The 25,723-nt window shown below is 34.5% G+C and overlaps 1 protein-coding gene across 1 annotated transcript in view; it reads left to right on the forward strand.

Annotated features, from left to right (window-relative positions):
- CFAP47 (cilia and flagella associated protein 47) overlaps positions 1-22,326 on the forward strand; it is a 533,305-nt gene extending 510,979 nt beyond the window's left edge. Inside the window, exons 63-64 of the mRNA XM_058535621.1 lie at positions 15,869-16,037; positions 21,961-22,326. Coding sequence (XP_058391604.1) covers positions 15,869-16,037; positions 21,961-22,173 — 382 coding nt within the window. The 3' untranslated portion in view covers positions 22,174-22,326. The remainder of the gene's footprint in view (positions 1-15,868; positions 16,038-21,960) is intronic.
- Positions 22,327-25,723: the final 3,397 nt, after the last annotated feature.

Consider the following 25,723-nt stretch of genomic DNA (forward strand, 5'->3'; position numbering starts at 1 on the left):
TATTAGGTTTATTTATGTAAGTATATAAAGTAATATATTAGGTATATTAATATATTAGGTATATTTATGATATATTAGGTTTATTTCTGCCATTTTATTATTCATTCTGTTTATTTATTTTGTTTCTCTTTCTTCTGTTTCCATTTTCTTGTCTTTCTATTGGTAACCTGAACTGTTTTCAGAATCCATTGTTATTTATCCATAGAGTTTTTTTGAACATATATCATTGTATAGTTTGTTTTTAGTAGTTGCCGTCAGTATTACAATATTCATATGCAACAAATCACAGTCTACTACTATAGACATTTTGCTACCTCAAGATAAGTGTGGAAACCTCATTTCCATTTGGTTTCTTTACCCTCCCCGCTTTTTAAATGTAAATGTCTTAAATATTTTCACTACATACATTGAGCACCATGTCTAATGATGTTAAGATTTTTGTTTCAACTGTAAAATGTAATTGTAAAAACTCATGAGGAGAAGGATAGTCCATTATACTTACCTCTATTTTTACCCATTCCATTGTTTTTCTTTCCTCCTGAAGTCCCAGCTATTTTCATTTCTTTTTTTAAGAGAGCTTCCTTTAGCTATTCTTTAAGGTTAGCTCTGCTAGTGACACATTCTCTTAACTTCCCTTAATCTGAGATTGTCCTTATTCCCCCTTCATAACTGGAGAATATTTTTTTTTTAATTTTTTGTTTATTGCAGTAACATTGGTTTATAACATTGTATAAATTTCAGGTGTACATCATTATACTTCTATTTCTGCATAGATTACATCATGTTCACCACCCAAATACTAATTACAACCCATCACCACACACATGTGCCAAATTATCCCTTTCGCCCTCCTCCCTCCCCCCTTCCCCTCTGGTAACCACCAATCCAATCTCTGTCTCTATGTGTTTGTTTATTGTTGTTATTATCTACTACTTAATGAAGGAAATCATACGGTATTTGACCTTCTCCCTCTGACTTATTTCACTTTGCATAATACCCTCAATGTCCATCCATGTTGTCACAAATGGCTGGATTTCATCGTTTCTTATGGCTGAGTAGCATTCCGTTGTGTATATATACCACATCTTCTTTATCCATTCGTCCCTTGATGGGCACTTAGGTTGCTTCCAAGTCTTGGCTATTGTGAATAACGCTGCAGTGAACACAGAGGTGCATGTATCTTTATGCATTGGTGTTTTCAAGTTCTTTGGATAAATACCCAGCAGTGGAATGGCTGGATCATATGGTAGTTCTATCCTTGATTTTTTGAGGAATCTCCATACTGTTTTCCATAGTGGCTGTACCAGTTTGCACTCCCGCCAGCAGTGTATGAGAGTTCCCTTCTCTCCACATCCTCTCCAACACATGTTGTTTTGCTTGATATAGAATTCATGGTTCAGAGTACTTTTCTTTCATTACTTGAAAAATGTACCACTTCCTTCTGGCTTGCATGGTTTCTGAGGAAAATGTGCTGTCATTTGAATTGTTGTTTTCCTATAGGTAATATTTCATTTCTGTCTAGTCTCTTTCAAGATGTTTTCTTTGATTTTAGTTTTCAGAAGTTTGATTGTGATAAGTCTTGTCATGTAATGTCTGCTTTTGCCATTAGCCTGAGTTCAGTGAATACAGGGACTGTGACTGTCTTGGTCAGTGCCAGACATATAAGGGATGCTTAATAAGTTTGCTCTGAAAGAATGAAAATCCCCAACTACTTTGGTTTCCATGATAAAAGTAACAGTGATTATTGAATATAAATTTGCCTTTAAGTGCACTTAGGGACAAAACAGAAGCTTGGTGTATTTCTTAGGATTTTGGGGAATACTGGCATATAAAATTATTTGCTCTTTCTATCGAGAGATCTTGTAAAACTCGTTTAAAAACATTTCTTAAACTTCAGTCATAGTTCTTTTTTTAATGATAAATTTGATGTTTACATTTTGTAAATTTAAGGTGTACAATGTGTTACTTTGATACATTTTTATATTATGATTTTCATTGAACCAGTATTTATCACATTACATCGTTATAGTACAATATTATTGTCTCTATTTGTTATACTGTGCATTAGATCTCTATGGCTTATTTACTACTCATTTCAAGTTTGTACCCTTAAACACCATCAATTTTATCCCTCCACACCCCATCCCCTGGTAACCACCATTTTACTCTGTTGTTTTTTTTTTTTTTTCAGGTTTGACATTTTTAGATTCCACATATAAGTGATAAGGGGTTAATATCCAGAATATATAAAGAACTAACACAACATAATAACAAAAAACCCAATCCAATTAAAAATACACAGAAGAACTAAATAGACATTTTTCCAAAGAGAACATCAAAATGGCCAACAGGCACATGAAAAGATGCTCGGTCATAGTTCTTTAAAGAAGCGTCTGTTTCCTTATTTACTGCATAAAACCATTACATCAATATATTTGGAGTCTTTTCAAAGTAAATTGTTTATTGTAATCAACAGAATTTTTTAATGGGTTGATCAGCTCCAAATAAACACAGTTATGGGCATGATTAGAGCTCTGCCCTTCTAATAAGTTATTAAATATTCTTAACTCATTGGCCTTTATAATTGTCTCAGTTTGGTCAGTTTTAAAATATTCCCTTTACAATCAGGAGTACAAAAATGAATTCCTATTTATTGGCAGGCAGGAAATTTTAACATCATACTTGTTTACTCTGAGAAAGCTGCCTCTTTGGCAGGAAATCAATTTTCCTTCATCCAGTATTATATGTGCGTCTGGCCTACACAACACTTGGGCTTTGCCTGTAGTCTTTCCTACTACAGATCTGTTTTAGATGGTCTACAACGTGTTTCCCATATAGGTGAAAATTAGCTAAAGAGATGCAAGGTAGATGCTACCTAAAATATGAGAAAGTAAACTGATTTCATAACCCGTATGGGCCTTTAATGAATAAAATTATCTTTATTCTCTCTTGGTTGTAGAAAACAAATAATCCATTGAGTTTGGAGTATCTGAGCCATTATATTCTGTCCTTGTTAATTCATTATTCTGTAATATCCTGTATTTAATTTAATAAAAACAGGAATGAAAGCATTTGAATTCAAAATAACACAGATTCCATCCTTCATTGCCTCACTTGTGATTGCTTTTGACAGATACAATTATATAATTCAATCACCCATTATAAGAGATTACAATAAAAAAAAAGTCTGAAAATTTTGGATGATACTTATTAAGGAAAACACTCAATAAAGATATCAAATGAAATGTATGAGTTTTCTGGAAGAATATCATCATGATTATTTGTCTAAATTGAAAAATAAATTACTTTCATTAGTCTACTTTGTCTCTAAATCTAATTGGAAACTCTGCCTGCATTTAGTTAGTTGGAGACATAGACCAAGGCCCATGTGTACTGTCAGAAAGATGGAAGAACAGGGGCATGTTACATCCTACTGAATATCCACTTTAATTCAGATACCAATATGATTCATTCTCCCAATGTCTTGGGTAATATCATCCTAATTTGTGTAGACTCTGACTGTAATAATACTAATGTGAATCTTTTACAGATATGCTGAACCTGATATTTTCCATGATAAAAGGTCAAGATTGCATCTATGTCTCACTCAGCCTTCTCAAATTAATAAATTAGGAGCTCAGTTCTCACTTTCTTGATTCCCCTACATTAATTAATTTCTTCTCACTCCAATTCCAATTGACTTGGAACATACTTTCACACTTTCACTAGGCCTTTGAACAAAAACAAGACAATTACAAAGTCAATTTCTTCAAGCTGCCATTCAGTTTATTTTTGTATTTTCACCAACTATCTTGATTTTTTAATGTTTTTGAGGTAATTTTTTTTACGGGTACTACCAGAAAATATATGACACATGATTTAGTCTCTAACACAGTAAGGTCTGTTTCCTCATGCCCTGGTATTTTTTTTAAAGTAGAAAAAAGAGAGAATTATGGCAATATATTTGTGTAGAAGAAGCAAAAGAGAAACAATCATTCTGCTTATTACAATCACAATTTTCTGAGTTAATTATGAATTAATATTACAAATATTCTCTTAGGTGTTTAAAATTAGAAGCAGCTAGTATCTTTTTTTTCTTTATAATATATTTTACTTATTTTATTGAGGTAACATTGGTTTATAACATTATATAAATTTCAGGTGTATATCATTATATTTCGATTTCTGTGTAGACTACATTATGTTCACCACCCAAAGACTAATTACCATCCATCACAGTGCACATATGCCCTGTCACCTGTTTCGCCCTCCTCCCTTCCCCCTTCCCCTCTGGTAACCGCCAATCTAATCTCTGTATCAATGTGTTTGTTTGTTGTTGTTATTGTTTTTATCTTCTACTTATGAGTGAGATCATACAGTATTTGACTTTCTCCTCTGATTTATTTCACTTAGCATAATACCCTCAAGGTCCATCCATGTTGTTGTAAATGGCCAGATTTCATCTTTTTTTATAGCTGAGTGTTATTCCATTGTGTCTATATACCACATCTTCTTTATCCATTCATCCATTGATGAGCACTTATGTTGTTTCCAAGTCTTGGCTATTGTGAATAATGCTGCAGCGAACATAGAGGTGCATATATCTTTAGGCATTCATGTTTTCATGTTCTTTGGATAAATACCCAGCAGTGGAATAGCTGGATTGTATGGTAGTTCTCTTCTTAATTTTTTGAGGAATCTCCATGCTGTTTTCCATAGTGACTGCACCAGTTTACATTCTAACCAGCAGTGTATGAGAGTTCCCTTTTCTCCACATCCTCTCAGACACTTATTTCTTGTCTTGTTAATTACAGCCATTCTGATGGGCGTGAGGTGATATCTTATTGTAGTTTTGGTTTCCATTTCCCTAATAATTAGTGATGTTGAACATCTTTTCGTGTGCCTTTTGGCCATCTGTATATCTTCTTTGGAAAAATGTCTGTTCAGATCTTTTGCCCTGTTTTAAATTGGGTTGTTTGTTTCTTTGTTGTTGAGATGTATGAGTTCTTTGTATATTTTGGATATTAACCCCTTATCAGATATATGGTTTGCAAATATCTTCTCCCAGTTGTTAGGTTGTCTTTTGATTTGTTGATGGTTTCCTTTGCTGTGCAGAAGCTTTTTGGTTTGATGTAGTCCCATTTGTTTATTTTTTCTATTGTTTCCCTTCCCTGGTCAAACATGGTATTTGAAAATATGTTCCTAAGACCGATGTCAAAGAGCATACTGCCAATGTTATCTTCTAGAAGCTTTATGGTTTCGGGTCTTACATTCAAGTCTTTAATCCATTTTGAGTTAATTTTTGTGTATGATGTAAGATAATGGTCTACTTTCATTCTCTTGCATGTAGCTGTCCAGTTTTCCCAGTACCATTTATTGAAGAGGCTTTCCTTTCTCGATTGTATGTTCTTGACTCCCTTGTCGAAAATTAGCTGTCCATAGATGTGTGGGTTTATTTCTGTGCTCTCGATTCTGTTCCATTGATCTGTGTGTCTGTTTTTGTGCCAGCGCCATGCTGTTTTGATTACTATAGCTTTGTAGTATATTTTGAAATCAGGTAGTGTGATACTTTCAGCTTTGTTCTTTTTTCTCAGGATTCCTTTGGCTATTTGGGGTCTTTTGCTGTTCCACATAAATTTTAGGGTTCTTTGTTCTATTTCCGTGAAGAATGTCATTGGAACTTTGATAGGGATTGCATTGAATCTGTAGATTGCATTAGGAAGTATAGACATTTTAACTGTGTTAATTCTTCCAATCCATGAGCACGGAGTATCTTTCCATTTCTTTGTGTCCTCTTCAATTTCTTTCAACAATGTTTAGTAGTTTTCAGTGTACAGGTCTTTTACCTCTTTGGTTAAATTTATTCCTAGGTATTTTATTCTTTTTGTTGCAATTGTAAATGGGACTGTGTTCTTAATTTCTCTTTCTGCTACTTCATTGTTAGTGTATAGAAACTGCAAGCATTAAGTTCAAAGAGAGTTTCAACAGAAATATGAAATATACCTACTTCTTTAGATTTCAATAAACGTTTTCCTAGTGGATGAATGCATTTATCAGAAATTTTAGGATGTATAGCCGTATTTGTCAAATGCACTCAAAATATGAAATAAAATTTGATTCTTCTGTCCTGAACTCTGACTGCCCTCTTATAATTGATTAAATGACTTAAAATTACTGGGAAATACAAAAAGACCAACAGAATATTTTCTAAAGTATAGATTTTGATTTTGGTTCTGAGGATGTAATAATGTATCCCTTATACTATGGACACAGGAGGGTTTTTTTTAAAGATTCAACAGAAAATAGAATTACCTGCATTAAGTACATTTAATATACAAGATTAGGGTACATTTTTGGTATATTTTAATGATTAAGGCTCCCTCATGAGGGTGCAATCACATGTTGACCATGTGCACAGTTGTCTGAAGGCTTGATTGAGCTAGATGATCAAAATCGTTAACGCTTATAACTGGCAGTTAATGCTAGTTGTTGGCCAATAGTGCAGCTATTATTGGCTAATGGTGCCTACATGTAGTCTCTATATAATATGTGTCTCAAGTAGTTGGATTTTGTATATGGTAACTGGTTTCCCACAGTGTGTATTCCAAAAGAACTGCATGGCATTTTCCAACATAGACCTAGAAGTTATGCAGCATCACTTCAGCCACATTCTGTTGATTACAAGAGTCACTATGTTGATTTGGATTTATGAAAGGGAATGTCGACCCCACCTTTCAATGGGATAAGTGTTAAAGAATGTGCAAGCATATCATGGTGGAATCTGCTTACTTGAGTATTTTACGCCTCTTCTAAGTCAATAAACTCTCTGTAGATTCCTCCTGGATATTGTCACCAGCTAGAATTTTTTGAGTGGCATGGCTCAGATCATGGTGGATAACATATCAAGCTGCAGAAGGGGATGAATTTATTTTCTCTTCATGCATCAATTTTCTGGGGCAATTGAAAACTACCCCATGCCAAGTCTGTCTTTAAATTTATTTTAGATGAGTCAACTATGTAAATAAGCTACTGAATATATTCAGTTTACTTTCCATCCCTGGGGAGGTTATACCTAGGTAAGCATTAGAAATTTCAAGTCATTCAGAAGATCTATGAAACTAGTGGGGAATATATGAAAAAGAAACAAGATGGGATAGGAAGACAGGCTGCCCTAATCATATTCAGGATTTGACAAGCTTCCCCATGAATCAACTCCATATCTCCTTTTTCTTCAGTGATCAAGAGTAAAATAAGTTCTTAAGAGAAATAACTCAATGCACTGGTGACTACACATTTTTCTTGTTTGCTGGGCATGCGGGAGAGGAAAGGAGGAGAAAAAATGCATGCTGACCATGTGGTGACTATTCTGTCTCCTAAATAAAATGATCTCTAAAACCTAAGGGTCCCCAGAAGAGGAGGAGAGATAAGAGGCCAAGGAAGGCTATTTTAAGGAATACATTTCACTTTATATTCTCATTATTTAAAAGGACCAAAGTTTGTCAAGAGGTAATTTTAGGCATGATGATTCAGGCATGTGAAGTATTCTGAAGAGTTAGGATAAACACTTAATAGAGTTCAAAGTATCAAAACAGCTCATCAATTATTCTTAATGATATTGTTATAAAAAGAAAACCTGAGAATAATATGTTTCCAGTAAAGATCAGAGCTGTGATAAATATAGGAGAATATGAGCCCACTTACGTGCTTATACATGATCATCACATTTTTCTAGTTCCTTTGTCTGCTCTATCTAAAAACAACACAATAAACACAATAGTAAATATTTGTTTCATTCCTACTAAATATTTAGCATATATAGAATTTTTGAATTTAATTTTTGAGATACTACTAAATAGATATCACTGTCTCCAATTTACCTAAACACACACACACACGTGCACAAACACAGAAACATACATCTTTACACAATCACAGCAAAGAATGAAGTAAATTACCAGATTTGGTAATATGTAATGGGCAGGGTGTCCATTTAGGTAAGAATACTCAGCTCCTGTCTTCTCTTGTCTAGTCCCATCACAGCAGAGAAACCCTTGTTCACATCCCTATCCCAGCTTGGTGTTCTGTGAACCTCAGATTCAGGCCATTATGCTAGGCTAAAGAACATGTCAGACTTCCGAGCTATATTTTCAATATCACTAGCCCTGGGAAAGCTGATAAACATTTCTGTTCCTTTAGAAGGTTATATCCAGCATTAACTTTGGCAGGTGAAAGCAGAATAGGTACCCTACTGGGCAGTATAATGTAAGAAATGGCATGTACAGGGTGAGATAATTTCTATAAATATCTATCATCATTGGGATTTGAATTTCTCCTATCAGAGGCTTATCCTTTTGTATTAAGATTGGTATTTTTAAATTTTATTTTTTAATTTTTTCCAGCTTTATTGAGGTATTATTGATAAACATCGCATATATTTAAAGTGTGTGATTATTTGATATACATAGGTATTGTGACATAATTCTCCCAATCAAGGTAATTAACCTATTCAATACTTCACATAGTTACCTGGTTTTTTTTGTGGTGAGAACACTAAAAATCTCTCAGCAAATTTCAAGTACACATTATTATTAACTATAATCTCCATGCTGTCCATTAGATCTCCAGAATTTATCTTATAACTAAAAGTTTGCACCCTTTAACCAACATCCTCCCATTTCCTCCAACCCTCAGCCCCTGGCAACCACTGTTCTACTCTCTGCTTCTATGAGTTTGACTTTTTTAGATTCCACATATAAGTGAGATCATGCAGAATTTGTTTTTCTGTGTCTGGCTTATTTCACATAACATAGTGTCCTCCAGGTTCATCCATATTGTCACAAGATTTCCTTCTTTTTTATGGCTTAATAATATTCAATTCTGTATATATACCGATTTTCTTTATCCATTCATCTGTTGACAGACACTTAGATTTTTTTCCCTATCTTGGCTGTTTTCACTAATGCTGCAATAAACATGGGAATGCAAATATATCTTTGAGATACAGATTTTATTTCCTTTGAGTATATAGCCAGAAGTGGGATTGCTGGATCATATGGTAATTCAATTTTAGTTTTTTCAGAAAGCTCCATATAGTTTTCCATATCGGCTCTACCAATTTTAAACACCACCAACAGTGTTCAAAAGTTCCCTTTACTCCACATCCGTGCCAACACTTATTTTTTGACTTTTTGATAATAGCCATCCTAACAGATGTGAGATGATATCTCATTGTGATTTTGATTTGAATTTCCCTGATGATTAGTAATGTTGAGCACCTTTTCATATAGTACCTGTTGGCCATTTGTATGTCTTCTTTGGAAAAATATCTATTCAGTTCCTGTGCCCATTTTTTAATAGGGTTTAGTTTTTTTTGCTATTGATTGTATGAGTTCCTTATATATTTTGGATATTAGCCCCCTATCAAATATATGATTTGCAAATATTTTCTCCAGTTCCATAGGTTGCCTTTTCATTTTGTTGATATTTTCCTTTGCTGTGCAGAAATTTTTTAATTTGATGTAGTCCCACTTGTTTATTTTTGCTTATGTTGCCAGTGCCTCTGATGTCGTATCCAAAAAATCATTTCCAAGACTAATGTCAAGCAGTTTTTCCTCTATGTTTTCTTCTGGGATTTTTACAGTTGATTTTTATGGGATTTAGGTCTTATGTTTATGTCTTTAATCCATTTCAAGTTAATTTTTGTGAGTGGTGAAAGATAGGGGTCCAATTTCATTGTTCAGTATGTAGTTATCCAGTTTTCCCAGCACCATTTATTGAAGAGACTATCCTTTCCCCATCGTGTATTCTTGGGAGTTTTGTCAAAGATTGATTGATGGTTTATGCGTGGGTTTATTCCTGGGCTCTCTATTCTGTTCCATTGGTCTATGTATCTGTCTTTATTCCAGTACCATACTGTTTTAATTACTGTAGCTTTGTAATAAGTTTTGAAATCACGAAGCGTGAGACCTCTGGTTTGATTTTATTTCTCAAGATTGTTTTGGCTGTTCAAGATCCTTTGAGATTGCATATGAATTTTATGATTTTTTTTCTATTTCTTCAAAAAATGCCATTGGCATTTTGATGGAGATTTCATCAAATCTCTAGACTGCTTTGGGTATTATGGACATTTTAACCATATTAATTCTTCCTATCCATGAACATGGAGATATCTTTCCGTTTATTTGTGTCTTCTTCAATTTCTTTCGTGATTGTCTTATGGTTTTTAATATATAGATCTTTAACCTCCTTGGTTAAATTTATTTCTAAGTATTTTATTCTTTTTCATGCTACTTTAAATGGGATTTTTTTCTTAATTTCTTTTTCAAATAGTTAATTGTTTGTATATAGAAATGCAACTGATTTTTGTATCTTGATTTTATATCCTGCAACTTTACTGAATTCATTTATTAGTTCTAACAGTTGTTTGTGGAATTATTCTACATATAAGATCATGTCATCTGCTAACAGAGATAATGATCTTAGAGGGAAATCTTTCAGTTTTTCAATGTTGAGTATCATGTTAGCTGTGGGCTTTTCATATGTGGCCTCTTTTATGTTGAGGTAATTTCCTTCTATTCCTAGATTGTTGAGTGTTTTTATCGTAAAAGAGTATTGAATTTTCTCAAATCCTTTTTCTTCATGTATTGAGATGATTTTGTGTTTTTTATCTTAGTGGTTTATCATATTAACTGATTTTCTTATGTTGAACCTTCCTCACATCTTATGGATAAATCCTATTTGGACATGGTGTATAACCTATTAATGTGCAGTTGAATTCCATTTAACAGTATTTGTTGAGGATTTTTGTATCTATATTCATCAGGGATATTGGCCTATGGTTTTCTTTTCTTATAGTGTCTTGTTCTGGCTTTTGTATCAGAATAATGTTGACCTCATAAATTAAGTCTGGAAGTAATCCCTCCTCTTCAATGTTTTGGAAGAATTTCAGATGGATTGGTGTTAATTCATCTTTAAATATTTGATAGAATTCCCCATCTGGTCCTGAGATTTTCTTTGTTGGGAGGATTTTGATTACTCATTCAATCTCCTTAATATTTATAGGTCTGTTCAGATTTTCTATACCTTCATGATTCAGTCTCAGTACTCAGTAAATTACATTTTTCTAGGAATTGATTCATTTCTTTTAGGGCATACAATTTTGGGGGGATGTAATTGTTCATAGCAGTCTCTTAGGATCGTTTTTATTTCTGGGGCATGAGTTGTCTCCTTTTTCATTTCTGATTTTATTTATTTGAATCTTCTCTCTTTTTTCTTAGTCTAGCTAAATGTCAATTTTGTTGATCTTTTCAAAAAACCAACTCTTAGTTTGACTCAGTTGATTTTTTCATTTTTTTATATTCTCTATTTGATTTATTTCTGCTCTAATCTTTATTATTTCCTTTTTTCTGCTAACTTTGGCTTGAGTTTATTCTTCTTTTTCTAGTTTCTTAAGGTATTGAGTTAGGTTTTTTATTTGAGACCTTTTTTCTTTTTTAATGGAGGCATTTATCACAATAAACTTCCTTATTACTACTTTTGCTGCATTTCATAAGCTTTGGTATGTTGCATTTTCATTTTTGTTTGTCTCAAGATATTTTCTAATATGTCTTTGATTTCTTCTTTGACTCTTTGTTCAAGAGTTTGTTATTTAATTTCCACATATTTGTGTATTTTCCAGTTTTCTTTCTGCTGTTGATATCTAGTTTCATTCCACTGTGGTAGGAAAAGACAACTGGTATGATTTTAATCTTCTTAAGTTTTTTCAGACTTGATTTGTGACCTAACATGTGATCTATCCTAGAAAATGTTCCATATGCACCTGAGGGGAATATAAATGCTGTTGCTGTTGAGTGGAATGCTCTGTATATATTTGTTAGGTCTATTTGGTCTATAGTATTGTTCCAGTCTTCTTTTTTCTTATTAATCTTCTGTCTAGGTTTTCTATCCGTTATTGAAAGTGAGGTATTGAAATCTCCTCCTGTTATTCTATTTCAGTCTATTTCTCCTTTCAGGCCTGTCAATCTTTGTTACATATATTTAGGTGCTCTAGATATTTTTTATATATGTGTATGTGTGTGTGTGTGTGTGTGTGTGTGTGTATATAATTGCTATATCATTCTGGCAAATTGATCTGTTGTTGTTATATAATGTCCTTCTTTGTCTCCTGCTACAGTTTTTTATTAACTCTGCTTGTCTAATATAAGTAAGGCCATCTATGCTCTCTTTTGTTTACCATTTATGTGGAATATCTTTCATTTCTTTAACCTTCAGCCTATGTGTATCTTCGAATTTAAAGTTAGTCTCTTGTAGACAGCATATACTTGGACCTTGTTTTTTATCCAATCAGCTACTGTGTCTTTTGATTTGGGAGTTTAATTTATTTATATTTAAAGTAATTATTGATAGAGAAGGACTTACTATTGCCATTTTGTCATTTTCTGTATGTCTTGTAGCTCTTTTTGTTCATCTTTTCCACTCTTGCTCTCTTCCTTTGTGTCATATGGACTTTTTTGTAGTGACGTGCTTTGATTCCTTTCTCATTTTCTTTTAGGTATCTTCTGTTAGTGTTTTCCTTGTGGTTACCATGGGGCTTACATAAAACCTCTTATAGATTTAACAATCTATTTTAAGCTGATGACAACTTAACTTTAATTGCATACAAAATCTCTACACTTTTTTAGTGATATACAAATTATGTATTTTTATATTGTTTAACCATTAATATATTTTATAATTATAGTTTTTTTGTACTTTTGTCTTTTAACTTTTTGTGTGTGTGTGTGAGGAATATTAGCCCTGAGCTAACATCCGTTGCCACTCCTCCTCTTTTTGCTGAGGAAGATTGGCCCTGGGCTAACATCCATGCCCATCTTCCTCTACTTTATATGTGGGATGCCTGCCACAGCATGGCTTGATAAGCAATGTGTAGGTCCGTGCCCAGGATCCAAACCTGCAAACCCCATGCCGCTGGAGTGGAGCACAAGAACTTAACCAGTACACCACCGGGCCAGCCCCTCTTTTAACTTTTATGCCACAATTAAAAGTGATTTATGTACCCCCATTACAGTATTCAGTTTTGTGTATTTTTCTGTATATTTACCTTTACCAGTGAGCTTTATACTTTCAAATGCTATTGTGTTGCTGCTCAGCATCATTTCATTTCAACTTGAAGGGACTCCCTTTAGCATGTCTTGTAAGACAGGTCTAATGGTAATTAACTGCCTCAGCTTTTGTTCATCAGCAGAAGTCTTTATCTCCTTCATTTTTGAGGGATGGTTTTGCTAGATATAGCATTTTTGCTTGGCAGTTTGTTTGTTTTTCAGCACTTTGAATATATCATCCCACTCACTTCAGGCTTACAAGGTTTCAGCTGAGAAATCTGCTAATAATCTTAAAAGGGTTCCCTTGTATACTATGAGTCATTTTTCTCTTGCTATTTTCAAAGGTTTTTTCTGTCTTTAAATGCTGACATTTTTATTATGTGTCTCATTGTGGACTTCTTTAGCTTCATCATAGTTGGAATCTGTTGGACTTCATGAATCTGTATGTCCATTTCCTTCCCCAGATTTGGGAAGTTTTTGACCAATATTTCTTTAAATAAGCTGTCTGCCCCTGTTTCTCTCTTCTTCTGAAACCCATAATGCGTATATTGGTCCACTTGATGTTGTGTAAGTCCCTTAGATTTTCTTCACTTTTTTTCATTTATTTTTCTTTTTGCTCCTCTGACTGGATAATTTCAAATGACTTGTCAAGTTCCCTGGTTACTTCTGCTTCATCAGATCTGCTGTCGAACCCCCCTGGTGAACTTTTCAGTTCGGTTATTGCATTCTTCAGGTGAAAAATTTGTTTGGTCTTTTTTATATTTTCTATCTCGTTGTTGAAATTCTCATTTTGTTCATGCATTGTTTTCCTGATATAGTTGAGCATCTTCATGGCAGTTACTTTGACTAATTTGTCAGGTAATTCCTATACCTCCATTTGCTTATGGTGTATTCTGGAGATTTATTTTGTTCCTTTAATGGGGTAATTTTCTCCTGTTACTAATTACAGGGGTTTGCTGGTTTCTGTTTTCAGGAGTTTGAAATCTCTTGCTCTCTCTGATGTCTGTCTTCTGTACCGTGGACACTCTGAAGCAGCAGCACACTAGCAGATCTTTCTTTTTTATTTCTCAGCAGCCTCTAGGCATTTAGAGTTTGCCAAGTTCTTTCAGTTCCCTGAGACAGGCTAGACAGAAACCAGAACCCTGAACAGCTCACTGAAAAGCCAGAAAGTTGGATACATGTTCCACTCTTCTTTGTCTGCACTTAGGGAGAGGCTTCTAAGCTGTATCAGTTTCTGTCTTCTCTACCATGGGACCAGCACCCTGCCCAGCTCTTTTGTTCTCAGAAGCTCCCGTGCATCTAGAGTATGTCAGGTCCAATCAATACTTCAAGTTTGGCAAGACAGAAGCCAGTCCCTCAGGCAGCCCCCCACCCCCAAAAGCCCACATGTTGGATGTCTGGTCCACTCTTCTCTTTCCTTCCCCAAGAAGAAGTGAGAGCTGAGAGTTTCCTCCCAATCATGTGTGCTGTGCTGGTGGGGAGAGACTGTGGTGAGAGCGTGCCACAAATTTTCCTGCTGGCTTCAGAGTAGCCGATTTTGTGCTCACCTGGAGGGCAGAAGCCTCTTAACTGGTTTCTGAATTTCTCACAATGGGAATTGGTCTGTGTGTTGTTGTTGAATCAATGTCTCTATGACAGAAAAGAGGGTCTGGGGCTTCCTGTTCTGCCATCTTGCTAACATCACTCCCCTGGGTATTCTGTTTTATACATCTCTTATTTATTGAATCATGCATCATGGCCTAGCACTAGTAATAAAATGTTTTAAAACAATAACATTCATAATGATGATTATATTAATATTGATTAATCCTTATAGAGCACTTTCCACATGTCAGGCACTGATCTAATGGCTTTATAGAGATTATTAACTTCATTTAACAGATGTGAAAACCGAGGTACAAAAAGGCTAAGTAAATTGTCTGAAGTCATGCACCTAGATAGAGCCAGGATTCCAGTCCAGGGCGTCCATAACCATAGTCCACTTTCTCAAACCCTCTGCCATAATACTCAATACACATTTGTTGAATGGATCAGTGAGCCCCAACCTGAACCTCCCATTTCCTCTTCTATGTTTCACTGTTGGATCTGTTCTAGGAAACTGTTCTTTACCTTATACCTGCGTCTCCCCTGTCAATTTGGATTTTAAATTCCTCACTTACAATTTCCCATGTACTGGGCCTCTCTCCTGCTTTATTCTACAAGGAAGTTCCTCAACTTCTTTCACAGTCTTCATCTCAAATATAATCATCCTTGACATGAAGATGGTTACTTGAATCTTTAATGAACCTGTAGAGTACTTTCATCTCACTTAGCAATTGGAAAGCTAAAGGAGAGTGAGCAGATATCACATTGGAATAGTAGTAAAAACAAAGGCTTTATGATAGCTGTTGTGATCAGGCATTTTAGATATGAATTTATTTATAAATGATTTAATTTTCATTTGGGACATTAAGTTCTTCCAATTTTTATAGGGACAACATTTTATTCTTTGTACACTGTAAATATAAGATGTGATTGAAAAAATCTTTAAGATTCCCTTTTGGCACCCTGGGAAGAATGATACTCTTTAGTAATTTTAAAAATGCCTCCTCACTATTACTCTGTAAGCATTCCATAAAGCAACAACTATCAGGCTCACAGCTGCACAGCAGCATTAATATTTAACTGTAGTGCTATGCAACAGGATATAAACTTTATCCATCAAGTTCTCACCAAGAAAATGGGGTAATAATAAAATTTAAAGGTTGATATTTATGTTTTTTTTCCAGAAATCCTGAGCCATTCACTGCATACTTCCTACCTGGCAGTGATCCTGAGTTTTTTGTAAAACCTCAGGTTGGAGAACTTCTTCCTTTTAACACTGAAGGAACACTCATCATTGTGGGATTTAAACCCCAAATGTACGGTAGAAAATACAAAGCAGCATTAGTAATACAGGTGAGTTCTACAAAGGCAACAGTCAAGGATGTTTGACGTTACTAAAGGTGTTAAATGAATTAGGGAGAAAAGGTTTCACCCAATGATCACAGATAAAGAATAGCAACATTATCTTGCAAAAGTCAACGTATTTCAACTATTCTGTCTTGTTTTAATTTCCTTTTGTCCAGTAAAGAACTTTCAAAATATGGAATATAAAAATTTGTCACCACCAGTGGAAAGTAAGAAATTATATCCCTTCCATATTAAGGAAATATGGAAGAGACAAATAATGACTGTAAAGTGATTTGTATATTCACATATTATTTTCTATAATAATAACATTTTCAAAGACTTTAGGTGATTTGAGGTAGAGATTTTGGAACCTATGATTAAGGCATAAGGTATTATCAAAATGTTAAAGTCTAAAATGAAGAAAATTAAATAGAAAATAAAATTTATTTTGAATTGAAAAAAACACAATGTAAAATGGACCATTAATATAAAAGATGTTAAAGTGATCATTTTGTTTAAAGTTAAAGTAAATAAATTTTTGAAAATTTATCCAGTAAGCAAAATTTCTCCATAAAATTTCACGCATATATTCTACTAAGAACTTTTAAGCTAAAGACAACTTGCAAATTATTTCTGAAAAGATATCTATTGCCACTGTCTATTTTCAGTAGCACAGGCACAAAGGACATGTAGTCATGTTTCAAGGCACTACTACTGATGCCAAAGTGATTACTAGACTTCTAAATAAGACACTAATTAGGCAGTGCCATGGGCAGAAAACTGTGTTGTTACTGTTTTAATGAATACAGAAAAGAATAATTTTGAATATTGCTTGAGAAAATTATTTCTATTTCTCATCTTTCTGAGAGTTCTTACAACCCAAGTAATAAAAATATAAAGCCCCTGGAGCCTTGCTGCATATAGCCCTTTGCTGCATTGGTACTTGATTTAAAGTGATCATATTGTTGTACCTGCTTCTTAAGAAATAAGCAGATACTTTAAGGGGATTAAATGACATCTTTAAAAATAGATTTATAAATTAAAATGGCATTCATTTTATCTAGAGTACAGTGGACATTTCTGAAATTAACTACTTAAGAAGCTCTACTAAGAAAATCTGACTGGTTTCCCTATGTTGATTTGACATTTAAATCACTAGCAGCAGGGGGCCGGCCCCGTGGCTTAGCGGGTAAGTGCGCGCGCTCCGCTACTGGTGGCCCGGCTTCAGATCCCAGGCGCGCACTGATGCACCGCTTCTCCGGCCATGCTGAGGCCGAGTCCTATGTACAGCAACTAGAAGGATGTGCAGCTATGACATACAACTATCCACTGGGGCTTTGGGGGAAAAAGAAATAAATAAATAAAATTTAAAAAAGAAATAAATAAATCACTAGCAGCAGAACTGAGGGGTTCTGTGAGAGAATAAGTTGGTATATGGGATCAACTGAGAATAAGACATTTTCGTTTAGTCTGAAGTAGTACAGTTTGATAAAGCTTATGGGGGGAAATTGAGGTTGAAACATGTTTAAGAAGTCGCCATTTTGTTGATTCTATTTTTATTATGGAAAATTCCAAATATGTGTGGAAATAGAATAATTAATCTCCATGTACTCATCATCTAGTATGGGCAGTCCTGCTTCAAGTATGTTCCCACCCCCTTCCCCACCTTCTCTATTATTTTGAAGAAGATCCCAGACATCCTATTATCTGCAAATATTTGCTATTAATCTCTAAAAGACAAAAATCATAACTATGATACCATTATCATATCTAAAAATTAACAGTAATTCCTTAATATCAGCACATATCAAATGTCCGTTTACTGTTCACATTTCCAATTGACTCATAAATCTCATATTTCTAACCTTAAAAAAATATGTATAGACTTAGAAGAAATTGCAAAAATTGTACATAGAGTTCTGTGAATCCTTCTCCCAGCTTCTCCTAATGGTGACATCTTATATAGCTGTAGTAAAATATCAAAACAAGGAAACTGATATTGACAAAATATTGGTAACTAGGTTAAAGGCCTTATTCCATTTTCAGCATTTTTCACATGGATTTGTGTGTGTGTGATTCTAGGCAATTTGAACCCATGTATAGATCTGTATAACTACAGTCACAACTGAGATACAGAACTCTTCCATTGCAACAGAGGAACTGTGTCATGCTAACCTTTTATAGTTGTGTCCACCACTGTAACTCCCTCTCTACCTCTGGCAACCACTAATCTTTTCTCTATCTCTATGATTTTATAATTTCTAGAATATTATATAAGTGGAATCATACTCTATGTAACCTTTTGAGATTGGCTTTTTATGCTAAGTACAATGCCTTTGAGATTGATAAAAGTTATTGCATATATCAAATCAATGAGTTTGAAATCATGGTTCAAACATTGTCTGACTCCAAAACTCTACTCTTAATGACAACACTGTGGTGTCTCATGTGATAAATGTGAAGAATTTAAAAAGTTAATTCATTATCTAAATAAAAATTATTGTTTACATTATCATCTTTTTTAAAATATTGATTTTAAGCATTAAGTCAATTAATACCTGTAACATAAATGAAACATGATCTTCATTGTGCCTTACTTGGAGATAAGAATGAGGATTTTTAAGAACAGTTTAGTTAAATATTAGCCTACACAAACTTCAACAATCATGTTAGCAAGCTTCATAATCTCCCTTTCAATTAAACCATATTTAGAGTGATTAAAAACTGCCTTTTCCCCGCTATTAAACAAGGCATGTAGCACTAGCTTAGAGAGATTTAAGTTAACTTGGTCAGACTGTTAGAAAAAGCAGTGCTACTCAAAGAGAGTAGATAGTCCACTCAACTTTCCATGGTGGGCATGATAAGTCTTAAATAGTTTATATCAAAATGTGAGTACTATCAGAATTATCCAAGATAAAACATATAATGCTTGTATAAAAGTAATACTTATAGATCTTCCTTAACTTACAATGGGGTTAGGTCCCAATAAACCCATCCTAAGTTGAAAATATCGTAAGTCGAAAATGCGTTTAATACACCTGACCTACTGAACACCATAGCTTAGCCTAGCCTACTTTAAATGTGCTCAGAACACTTATATTAGCCTATAGTTGGACAAAATCATTTAACACAAAGCTTACTTTATAATAAAATGTTGAATGTGTCATGTAATTTATTGAATTATGTACTGAAAGTTAAAAACAGAACAGTTGTATGGGTAGACAATGGTTGTAAATGTATCAGTTGTTCACCCTCATGATTGTGGGGCTGACTGGGAGCTGCTCTAGCTGCTGCTGCCCAGAATCACGAGAGAGTATCATACTGTGTATCACTAGCCCAGGAAAAGATCAAAATTCAAAATTGAAAGTATGGTTTTTACTGAATACATATCACTTTCACACTATCAAAAAGTGAAAAAATCATAAGAAGGGACTATCTGTATATATAGATGGACCTGTTATAACTAGAGACATAACCAGACATAAGTAATATGTATGTAAATGTCTTGCTTTTAAAGGAATTGGTCATTGTCATGAACTTTGGGAAATGGCATTATAAATATATATATCTTGGTTTGTATTTCCTCATAAGCAGATCCTGAAATAAAAATTCAAGTCCAAGTAGCATATTTGCTATGTGATCTGAAGAAACAGATGTAGAGAAGCCAGGATATGAGACAGAGAAGGAATGGAAACCAAGAAAGGGTGCTCATCGAGGCAACTACCACAGTGGGCAACTGGAATTTAATCCCATGGGAGTTCTCTGGGAAATAGTATGGAATGGACACCTTAGAATATTCACTCCCAAGGGGGCCAGGGAGTTGGGGTATTTATACACCAGCTGCCACTGTTCAATCATTGATTGAGGAATGCTCCCAGGGCTTGTTAATTCCCCGGGCAGCAGAAAAGCTTTCTGGAGTTTCTGAAAAAGTCTTAAGTCACAGAGGTGCAGATACTGGCAATTGAAAGTTGGGGCAAGCAATGAAATGGAAACAGCTGAAGGATGTGGGTGGGCAGAGACCACATCTGCTAATGGATAGTCAGTTGTTTCCATTCATAAGAATGTACCCTTTAAAACATAGCTTTGGGTAGTTATTCTGTGAGGTCTTTGGCTTTGGCTGACCCCTTTTCAAACTAAAGAGACATTACCTAAATATGGAAATTTTATCTGTTTAAAAAATAGTTGTTTTTTTAATATTTCTTTAAATAGTTGAGGAGTATAACTCAATTTGGTATTCTTTTGTAAGAATCAACACAGTGATTCTATGAGGCATTAGTGACATGGAGGTATTGACTTATTCTTATATTACTTTAACTTCTTTTTTATTTATATTTTCAAAGGGAGATTGAGTATAGAAGATAAAGAGCTGTATCTTTGAAATGTTTATAAAAACATAAATAATTGTTTTTATTCATAATTTTATTGACGAAAGTTAACTGTAGATATAAGAACTGTAATATTTAATCTTTATAAAATAAACATTCTTATTACCATATAGAGTGTTGAAAGAAAGGACATGAACAACTTCTTACAAATATATTTTATATTTGGATTATATATATTTAAGTATATATAAATATATATACACACACACATACACACACTCAGCATCACTTATTGCAAAATTATTTGAATCTTAATTGAAATGCACACAATAACATTTAGGACTTTAAAAATAGTGTCTTTATAGGTAATTATTTTCAAAGGGTCTTGGAGATGTGTCAGGCAAAGGTACAAATCCCTACATGCAGTCTCCATTTGTACCCACTAGGTTTCAGATGGGAGTGTACATCCCTTCGTGTAGCTCACTCCTTGTGCACTCACTAAGTGTCGGGCGGGAATGCAAGTCCCTTTATGTAGCTCTCACATTTGTATTCATGAAAAAGGTCACTTGTAATGTAAAAATTTACAATGACATATGCACAATCACCAAAATGTAGCTTTGTTTTTCAAATTGAACATTCTTATATGAAGTAAAATGTTATTTAACCCAGTGGTAGTATGGTTCTTGGTTTTTGTTCCACTTTTAACTCATGGATTCTGAATACTTAATTACTATGAACACTGGATAGAAGGGCCAGTTATGATTAAAATAGGGCCATTCCAGATGTGCAAGAAATTTGTACACTTAACATTCTTTGATAGATAACACTACACAATAAACCCTGATGTTACTGCAATATTCACTTGGCTTGGACTTATCCTGAATGAGTTTTCTGAACATACATGGTACAAATCTTACTGTGAGGAAGAAGGCCTAGATAAACACAGGTAGCATCAGGAAATTCTGCAAGAGCAATGGGATTTAAGTATGAACATAAACATGCAGAAAATGCTAGATTACCTATTTCATTATTGCCACCCTGTGCATATATGCAGAAGAAATGAAGGATTTTTAAATAAATCCCTGTATAAGTTATACTGACTTGGATTTAGATTATGATTGTCATTAATGATTTTACACCATGCTAAGTAATTTCAAATGGTTACATTAATTATGTACTTTCATAATCTAAAAAACAGAAGCTCAACATATTTTATCAGTTGGTTCTATAGCCACACAAACTCTCAGGGATAAGTTCATCTTCCAAGGTATTGTTTCCATTAGTTACAGTTCATGCTGGGCAACAGTTTCATGCAAACCGAATAGATTGCTTCCCCTTAGACCAGATGGATGCTTAGTTCACCCACAGGGCAGACCTCTAACTGTGAGAGACTTTTTAGTGAATGGTTCTTAATTCATAAAGCCAAATGCTTTCCTGAATTTATTTTCCATGTTAATTATTTATTATCTGTGCAGTTTCAGTTTTATATCTTTCCCATACCTTACATGGGGAAGAGAGAAGGTGTTAATTTGGTAAACATTTTTCTACATTTTTTTCAGTCCCTGGATATTTCATGTAAAATCTTTCCCTCTCTTTGTTTCCAGACAGCAGATATGTACTGGTTGTATGATGTCAATGGGTTGCCTCAAGTTACCAAGCCACTGAAGAACGTGAAAGCCAAAATTGACACTACTAACGAGACTTTTGACAGCAAGCCAGTTCATCAGCGCAATTTTATCCGTGAAAATGCTCAACTCATAAGGACAGGGGTGTCCTCTACCATCAAGGGTGCTCCTTTGATGTTGAAGAATAAATAAAAAATCATTTTCCCAAAATATTTCTTGGTCTTAAGTAGAATTGAACATATTTTCATGATTGTTATTTCATCTTTTGGAATATTTCTGAGCAATAATGTTTCAATTATAATAGGCCTTCTATATTTTTTAAAACATTGACTACATCTATTCTCCGAATATCTTATACCTAATTTCTGAGTTATGTGTGTGTTTTAAAATGGACTGGTTGCAAGTTGGGATTGTTTTATTTTTAAAGTACGGGAGTACATTTGTAGTAAAACTGAAAAATAATTTCAACTTAAAAATCTATGCACAGAAGTGTATGTAGGCCATACACTCCTATATTGTGTCTTGGAATAATACAGATACATTTCAAAATGATCCAGGAGAAAGTTCATTTTCTCAAAGTAAAGGAGAGTATGTTGCTTAGTACTATCACTGAGGGAAATATAATAATAAATAGCCAATATGGACCATCTTTAAGACCATTTGACACAAAATGACTGGCTCTGCCACGAATCATTCATGTGATTTTAAGCAAGTGGCTTACGCTTTTGGTGTCCTGTTTCCTTGTGTGCAAAATAAAAGAACTGTAGTAGGACAAGAGTTGGCAAACTGTAGTCTGTGGGCCAAGTCTAATCTGCCACCTATTTTTATATAGACTACTAGTAAATAATGATTTTTAGATTTTTAAATGGTTGAAAAAAATCAATAGAACACTATTGAGTAACATAAGAAAATTACATAAAATTCAAATGCATTGTCTACAAATAAAGTTTTACGGGAACACAGCCATAGTCATTTCTTTATGTATTGTCTGTGACTGCTTTTGTGCTATAACAGCAAAGTTGAGTGGACAGAAAGCATAGGGCTGCAAAGCTTAAAATATTTATCCTCTGGTACTTTATAGAAGAAGTTTGGCAACCCCTGTACTAGGCCAAGAATGACCTTTAGGAACCACTATGAATGGGTTGATCATAATTTCTTCACATGGTGTTAAGTAGAATTTTGGGGGCACATCTATGGGATCGATTAGTCTTGTCTGCACTGATAGAAGTAGAGGAGAGTGGAGGCCCATGTACCCCAGATTTGCCATCCCTGGAAAGGATAAGAGCTAAAATTCTGTGAATTTCTAAAAGCCCTTCTTGTTCTCTGGCCCTCTAAAGATGTTTCTTTGAGTATGGAGTCATACACCATTTGTCTGTCCTTTCCTCTTCTGTACCCTGGGGCGGTTGCGAGGGGGTCAGTCTCTGAGTATATTTCTCACCACGCCTTCATAAAACCTCTCCAAATCCTTAGGAAAGTAAAATCACATTTGCCATGAACGTACTTAGAGATCTAATTGCTTTTATATTTTGGTGTTTATGGTAATGCATAATATTTAAATAATCTTAAACCTGTTTATATTAAGCCTTCTGAGAATCACAATCGCTCTCCTATCTAGAATGCTCCAATAATTGAAATTAAGGTACCCAGAATGGAATGCATTTGGATTTGACTTTTCTCAGTCAGAGACAGGAATGAGGATGAAATACTGGGAGACATGCTATTAACTATTTTATGTTGTGAATATTTCAAAAATGCTTAAAATTATGATGCTAGATTGTTATGTTTCAAATTTTATTCTGGGTGTTACTTTCTTCAGAAGAGGCATCTGTAATTTGAAATGTCATTGCGCTATTATTTGTCCAAATGAAAATGAGGTGGGGGCAACTCAAGTAGACAAAACTGAATAGTGAATAAAATTCTAAGAATCCAAAGCTGTCAGAAAAGGATGCAGGGGGAAGTAACTATTGCATTGTATACTTTAGACTATTTCGTAGTCCAGAACTTGTGAATATCAATGGCTCTTAAAATCAAAGGAAATCAAATTAATTTAGAGACTAGAGCAGTTACATGGGGAGTAACCAGAAAAAGGTCTAATAATGTCTACAAACTTCTTCCTTAACTCTCAGAGAACAAGAACCATGCTATATTGTGTTGATGTTTATAGCTTCATATTAAAGAAGGAGTCTGAAAAATCAGTAAGAGGTATTTTACTTGGAGTTTCTTATTTGAGAATCACAATTTGCTCATTAGTATGTGAATTTCCTATAGAATGAAAGATAAGAGTTTTCTGGGAATCTGAAAGTTCCATATGAAGCTGACACTGTACATTTAAAAAATATATATACTGATTTGGAACTTGATTGTAGATTCTTTGAACCTTGGTCAAATATCTATTAATTCACTCATGTGTTTATGCCCTTACTTAATAAACAGATGTTAAGTACTGCTCTGAGTTGGGTTCTGTACTCAACTTATTATAAAAACAGATGAGCCCTGATCAGACTTGCCCTGCCCTGCAAGTGCTCCCTAACTGGTAGAGAAGACACGTGTGTAAGCAGGTAGTTTCCAGACGATATGGAAAGTGCTGTGATTGAGACCTTGGTGTAGAAACAGAGGTGAGGAAATGGCTGGGGAGTGAGAAAAGGCTTCAAGGCAGATGTTACATTTGAGCAGGATATTAATGGAGGTGGAGTCTTCCAGGTATAGAAGGGGGGCGTATGATCTCTCAGACTAGAGGAGGAACATATGCCAAAGCATACAAATGTGACAGAACATAGCATATCCAGGAACGAGTAAGCAATGGTTGGACCTCAGGGCAAATGGGTTGAGGAGTGACAGAAAACATGGGAACAAACATAGGTGGGAACAGAGTAGCGTAAGGTAATTCACATTCTTAGCTCAGGGACTACATACAATAAAGGGATAAGAAGATGGGTTCAAATTTGGATGTACTACTTTAGGTAAATATTGGACATTTATATTGAAATGGCCAGTTAACAGGGGGATATATTCATATGGAACTTAGAACATGGGTTTGATTCTGATAGAAATTTTGTGACTTCTTAGTGACTTGTTATGAGTCAAAAGCAAAGCTATACATGATAATGCTTATAGAAAGCTTATAAAAGCAGTGGTTCTCAAACTCTAGTATGCGTTACAATTATCCGAGTTGATTGCTAAAAATGCGGAGTTACAAGGTTCAGTCTCCTACATTCTGATTCAGTATATTTGGGGCTAGATGCAAGAATCTACTTTTAACATGTGTTTCGGTGTTTCTAACGTTCACACGTTTAGATAAAATATTTAAAGAAGAGGGGTACGGATACAACTGAAAAACAAACATTTAAAGAGTAGCAAGCAGAGAGAAGAGGCAGTGGTGTAAACTGAGAAGAAATTGGTAAAAGAGAGAAATGTCTAGATCCTGCACCTGATGTAGGGGTACACCAGTCAGAGGTCTTGTCTCCGCTGAGCCAGCCAATCACACAGCAAGGCATAGTTCCTGGAGAACAGACTGGACAACGTGGAGTATTTACCACTGGGAAAGGTTAAGGGGGGCTTATGAGGAGCCTAGGGAAAGTTTTGAGTCCAACCTCCCTGTAAACACACTGTTGAAACATGTAGGAAGAAAAAAACTGTCATTCATTTAGGGTCTTTCTTCTAACCAAAATCAATATTGTAAGGTTTTGTTTGTGGCAACTTCTTTTAGTCTTTTTATTTCTAAAAATGTCTTCATTTTGCCCTT

The sequence above is a fragment of the Diceros bicornis genome, chromosome X, assembly GCF_020826845.1.
Source record: "Diceros bicornis minor isolate mBicDic1 chromosome X, mDicBic1.mat.cur, whole genome shotgun sequence".
Taxonomy (NCBI): Eukaryota; Metazoa; Chordata; class Mammalia; order Perissodactyla; family Rhinocerotidae; genus Diceros; species Diceros bicornis.